The 6,229-nt window shown below is 45.2% G+C and overlaps 1 protein-coding gene across 3 annotated transcripts in view; it reads right to left on the bottom strand.

Annotated features, from left to right (window-relative positions):
* FBXW4 (F-box and WD repeat domain containing 4) overlaps window positions 1-6,179 on the bottom strand; it is an 86,313-nt gene extending 80,134 nt beyond the window's left edge. Inside the window, exon 1 of one of the 3 annotated variants that reach the window (XM_017851794.1) lies at window positions 5,306-6,179. In XM_017851794.1, the coding sequence (XP_017707283.1) occupies window positions 5,306-6,108 (803 nt within the window). In that variant the 5' untranslated portion in view covers window positions 6,109-6,179. The remainder of the gene's footprint in view (window positions 1-5,305) is intronic. The other 2 variants (XM_017851795.1, XM_017851796.1) reach the window with 2 other exon arrangements.
* Window positions 6,180-6,229: the final 50 nt, after the last annotated feature.

Genomic DNA, 6,229 nt, shown 5'->3' with positions numbered 1-6,229 from the left:
AAAAAAAAAAAAAAAAAAAAAAAAAAAAAAAAAAGTATGGAGTACTGAAATATTTTCAGAGCTCTCATTACAGTATGAACTTATACTACAGATTGCTCATCTCACAGACTGTGAAGACATTGGGTTTCTCCATGTTTCTGTCTTGAAAGCTAGAAAATTCAGCCCCTACCACTCAAGTTTTACAAGACTGGAAAGGATATAAACAGCTTCTGTATTCTCATGGTTTTAGAGAAGGCTTCTTCCATTCTTCCAGTTCGCATTTGGAGGTAGTGACTGCACTAGACCATGTCCTGCTTCCACAGGTGTACTGTTTTATTTTGAACCTGTAAACTAAACTCTATTTTATTAACTCATAGAAACTATTAGAAATAAGGCCTTTCCAAATGCTAAAGACAATAAATACATCCATATATGAAATCATTCCATGAATCAGAGAACAAATAAGTGACTCTCCTCCCTGGGAAAGGCAGAAAACTGGAGAAAGCCTAAGCTACTTTGAGTTGTTAATTGTTTTCTGAAGATCACAGTTTAGGCCTTAAATGTAACCAGTTAGCAATACCTTCTCCATTCAGAGTAGGAAACTAGTTAGGAAACTATATGCTTTCTGGGCCAAGAAAATGCTCTTAGGCACAATCATTTTAAAACAAATAAACACACTCTGCTTATCTGTGTCTATCTCACCACTCTGGACGTTAATCATCACTGAAACAGATACCCCAGGCCCCCAGCCTCAAACAGCTCCAAGGCTACAGGACCCCTCCACAGGAATGAATGTACATGCCAGGACAAACACCTCAGGAGCCTCACTCCCTGAACACCTATTGTTAATTCCAGGCAAATCTATCATAGGCAAATGCAAGACAGCACCCAGATACTGCTCAAAGGCTATTTAAAATAAAATTCCTGTTTGACAATATGTAGCACTTCATTCGGGAGGAAGAGGATCAAGTAAGCTTTCTTTAACGTAAGACTGGCAGTAGAATATTTTAAAAATAGCTTTACATGCACAGATATACTTTTTCTCTCCATTATTTGCATTTGTTAATTTTCAGTATCAGAATTTGCAGATAGCACTCCTGTTCTTCCCCTGTCATACTGTCTACTTCTTGCATTCAGCCTACATTATCAACTGACAGCTGAATTCCACTGTCTTGTTCTTGTAAACGGAACTAGGTTAGTTTATCCTGTTACTCTTTAGGGAAAATTTGAAAGACTGCTATATGAAACATTTCTTTGATTTTTATTGTTATATTCAGGATATTTCTATTCCAACAGGCTTCATAAAATTTCCACACAAAACTGATTTTAAATCAGATGACTGACTCCAACTATCTTTGCGTCCCTTTAAAAAGAAAAAAGAAAAAAAAAGCTTAGTACCTATTAGTGTTCACTGTTCAGGCAAAAGGGAAGCAAATTGTTTGTTTGTGGTTTTAAAGTGGCCAGAATGCCTTCAAGCACAAGTATAAGACCATTAGCAAATCACAAGGAACCAAAGCAGTTCATCTTACTCAACAAAGCTATGATCAGTTAGGAACAGCCAAACTGAATGGGACTTGCCCTGGGCCGGAAGGTCAGTAAACCTTAGCAGTTTGTGTTTCTGAGAATCAAGAGGCTCTTCATCCCCAAGTGCAGGCCCTAAGTCCACAAGTTCTGCTGTCATGTTTCCAAAAACATTCAGGACAGGTGAGAGAAACCAAGCAGACTGTGTGTATGTGTGTGTGTGTGTGTGTGTGTGTGTGTGTGTGTGTGTTCCCCTTTGTCTTTAGGCAGCACCTCTAAGTCAAACCATCCCCACTTTTGCTATATACAGACTACCTAGAGGAGAACCCAAACAATTAAAAAGTTCCATTTTACAATTTATTGAGTGCCTGCTATGTGCTTAATGCTGTACTAGCCAGCATTCTACATTTAAGCCTCATTTTATCAGGCAAGGTTATTCCCATTCTTTATAGGTAATAAAACCTAGGGCCAGTGAGGTTATGTGGCTTCTGATCAAATCCAGTTTTGTGTAATGCTGATAAAAACTCATCTCACTTATCTAGTCTGCAGTTAATTAGCCCAAAGCATGAACAACAGCCCTGCCACTATCCACGCAGCCATACTCTTGCTGTACTTTGGGCCCGGCTTTGCTGACTCCCTAAGTGGACTGGGGTGCATGCCTTCTTCCTCCAGGGATGACAACCACCTCTCTCTGTGGCTTATTAAGTCTCTGCAGCTGTCCAGAAACGGACCACACTGGTAAACATTCTCTCCACCTGCTGTAACACGCGTAACTTCTTCCCTCAACCCAGAAAACCCGAGCACTGACCCTGCTCTTTATCAAGTGCTATGGTAAAACAACTTCCCTAGAAGGCCAGGACACCTTACCCTAGGACACAGGCGAGAAATCAAAACACACATGTCTAATAAATAATAAAGCCATATCATTTGGCAATCTCAAAGCATTTTACACCATAAATTCACTTTCATTTTTGTTATTACTGCTACAGAATGTAGATTCATTCCCAGTATCTCTCTTTTAGAGCATTTGAAAATAAACACCAATTCTTTCATTCATTCACTCAATCTCTATATGAAGAGAGAGAAAGGCAAACTTTGCCTTGGCTGGCTTGGGTTCCAGTTGTTTTAGACTTCTCTTATAGGTCAACTGATAATATTCTTTGAAATAGTTATTCTCATAAGAAAGGAAGAGAATAAAAAACTATTTCTGCAGGTGACAAGACTGCATGCCCAAGAAGTCCCAAGGAATCATTATCATGAACAAAATCATCCTAGAATAAAAAGAATAAAAAACCATCAAATTCAAAATTTACAAAAGTAATCTTCTACATTCAGTAATACCCAGCCAGAAAACATACCGAAGAGAGTATATTTGCAATAAAAACGAAATGCATAACATATTCAGAAATACATAGCAGTGCAACAACAGATATGTGAGAACTTTATCATGAAAACCACAAAAGTCCTTGAAAAAGTACAGAATTTTTTTTTGATGGCGAGTTGAACAGAAGTGTAGAGGTGACACACACACATAAATCCAACAGGATAATCTTACCCTGACAGATTACTAGACTCCATCAAAAAGTAACAATATTTAAAATACTATGGAAATGGAAAACTGTATCAGTGACACACAATGAAGAGTTCAGATACAGATCCAATATACACACACATATGTATGTGTATATACATGTGTATATTATATTATATATATATATAAAAACTTACTATATGGCAAAATAAGCTTTCCAAAACAAAGGAAAAGAGAATTACTTAACAAAGTTGTAGTGATAACTAAGGTAGCTGTTGAGGCTACCTAACAAGAATAGTAAGTTGAATTCACCTCTTGCACCAAAAGTGGTATTGATGAAAGTGTTAACTATTAAAAAATCAAATTAGGCCGGGCACGGTGGCTCACCCCTGTAATCCCAGCACTTTGGGAGGCCAAGGCAGGCGGATAACCTGAGGTCCGGAGTTGGAGACCAGCCTGACCAAAATGGAGAAACCCTATCTCTACTAAAAATACAAAATTATCTGGGTGTGGTGGTGCATGCCTGTAATCCCAGCTATGCAGGAGGCTGTGGCAGGAGAATCGCTTGAACCCAGGAGGCGGTTGTGGTGAGCCGAGATCAAACCACTGCACTCCAACCTGGGCAACAAGAGTGAAACTCCGTCTCAAAAAAAAAAAAAATCAAATTTGTAAGAAAACCAGTGGGAAATAGATTTATCAGGTCTGTGGAGGAATTATAAATTTCTCAGCTTTGGAGAAAAAAAGAGAAAAAAAAATCACAAAAGACTGGCAGAGCCTAATAAAGTGTAAAACAGTAAAGTACAATGAATTGACCGGGAAAAATATCTGGTTCAAAGATGACAGACTAGATTCTAACATCTAAGACCCACAAAGATTCCAAATTTATAGGAAAAACACAAAGACCCCAGTAATAAATGGGCAAAGAGTGGGAACAGACAGTCTCGGAGGTGAAACAAACACATGGGAATATATTTATCCTGGCCAGTGGTAAAAGACATGCAAAATAACACAACTTTGGTACCTTAAATGACCACTAAAGTAGCAAAGATTTTCTAAATTCTCACCTAAAATTTGTTCACTCTGTGCTGTTTCCACTATAAAGTGGTACAGCACCTCTGCAAACCATAACCTTTGCTATAATGCCACCTTGAGACTTTATCCTAAGGAACTAATTTTTTTTAAATATATATGGTATGACATGTGACTTATACTTCAGTAAAGCTGTTACTCAAAAATGCATCATTTCATTATCTATAATAACAAAAAGCTGAACACAACATGTAAGTTTAATAGTAGAGGGATGTTCTTTAATCTCATTATGGGACAGCTCACAAACATTTACTATGTACCTATTCTGTCAGGATCAGTAAGACAGCAACTATGTGTGCAACTGAAAAGTTTTTTAAATTAAAATAATTGTCTAGAGGTGATGGTATTATGGCTTTTATGTTTTAAAACGTTCTTTGTCATAATGTACTAGAAAGAACTACTTTTTAAAAAACGGGTGGAAGAGGGGGCAATCTGAAAGGTCTTACTCCCTCAATTCCCTACATGTTTTTTCCTTCCTATTTAACAGCTTAAGTGGTTCAGAAAAGTTTTTCATTCACAGGTCTCAGACCCTACCAAAAACAGGCCAAATTGCAATACCATGTCTTGTGCACATCCTGGACCGACTCCAGCCTCCTGCCTCAAGCAGGCCCCCTTTTTCGTATCGCTCTGCCTGTCTGAAGTCATAAACTATGGCTGAACACTGGGACCGAGGGCCTTGCATTAAGGTCCGAGCCCTGAAGCTTAACAACCTTTAGAAAAGGGTAGGGAGGATGAAAGATGAAAAGTCCACAAAAATTTATGATAGACCACTTAAGGAACCTGGGTCCTAGACCTGGACTGGAGGAGTCGTCCAAAGCACGAAGGAACCACATAGACCAAACTGGCTCCTCTGGGGCTAAGGAACCCGGCAGCTAAATCTCTGCAAAAAGACACAATCGAAAGCTTTAGGGATTGCCTAAGATGGCTAATTGTGAGGAGCGGCCCACCGGGTAGGGTGCCTACTGAGGGATGCTCTCGGGAGGCTGCCTCAGATGGAGGCCTTGGGGAGAAGGGGCAAAAGGGCCCCCGAGAGTGCTTGGGAAGGGGTGTAGGCGGAGGCCAGCTGTAGGCCTAGGAACTCGGAGTGCGACACGACCCCGGGCCGACCAGGCCGCGGCGCCCCGCCCTTTCCCGGGACGCGGGGCCGGCCCGGGGCGGGGAGCGGGCGGGCGAGCGGACGCTTACAGGTCGGTGCCGAGCCGCGTGAAGCCGGAGTTGAGCGAGGCCCGGGCTATCCGGCGCCAGAGCAGGTCGCAGCTGGTGAAGCGCCGCAGCCAGCGGCACACCTGGGCCAGGCGGCCGAGGGCCCGCATGTCCAGGTAGGAGCAGATGAGCAGCAGCAGCTCCTCTGGCAGGCGCCAGAGCGCAGGCCCCGCGGCTGGGCGGGCGGCCGACTCCCGAGCCGCCTCCTCCTCCTCCTCCTCCCCGGCCGCCGCCGCCGCCATGGCCACCCCTGTCCCCGGGATGTCGGCCCAAGCCTGACCCCCTCGTCTCTGTGCTCTTCCCGGCCTGGCGCCCTCCCGCCGCCTAGCCCTGACCCTCCATGCCTCCTTCTTCCTATACTCTCTTCCTTGTGCCTCCTTCCCGGCCCCTGCACTCCCCTCATCTCCCTTGATGATGCCTCTCGCCCCTTCCTCCACGCTTCCGCCTCCCTCTGCTTCCTCCTTTGGGCATGCCCTCGCTCCCGCCTCAGCCTCCGGCCCCGCTGCCTCCTTCGCCGTCTGTGGCCCGGGCTTCCCTTCCGCCCCGCTTCCTCTTCCGCCTTGCCCCGCTCTCGCTTTTCCCTTCCCCTTCCCTTTCCTTCGCTTCCCCCTCGCCACCCTCCCTTCCTGCAGCTTCCTCGCCTCTCCGCCCTCGCCCTCGCCCGGCCCGCCGTTCCCGGGGGGCCCCGAGCGGCCCTGGCTGCCCATGAGCGGCGACGGGGCCGGCCCGACGCGGAGCCCAGCCCGAGCCGCCACCGCCGCCGCCCCGGGAGGAGGCGACACCATGTCGGACCGGGTCACATGGGGCGGCGCGGGCCGAGCCCTGGGCACGCCCCTCACACCTGCGGCCTTGGAGCCACTTCGGGGTGCGGGCCGGGGCCGGGGCGCGGACACCACCCCCGCAAAC

The sequence above is a fragment of the Rhinopithecus bieti genome, unplaced genomic scaffold, assembly GCF_001698545.2.
Source record: "Rhinopithecus bieti isolate Rb0 unplaced genomic scaffold, ASM169854v2 scaffold_31787, whole genome shotgun sequence".
Lineage (NCBI taxonomy): Eukaryota > Metazoa > Chordata > Mammalia > Primates > Cercopithecidae > Rhinopithecus > Rhinopithecus bieti.
Note: the sequence above shows the minus strand (reverse complement) of the source record. Positions and strands in the feature narration are given on the sequence as shown.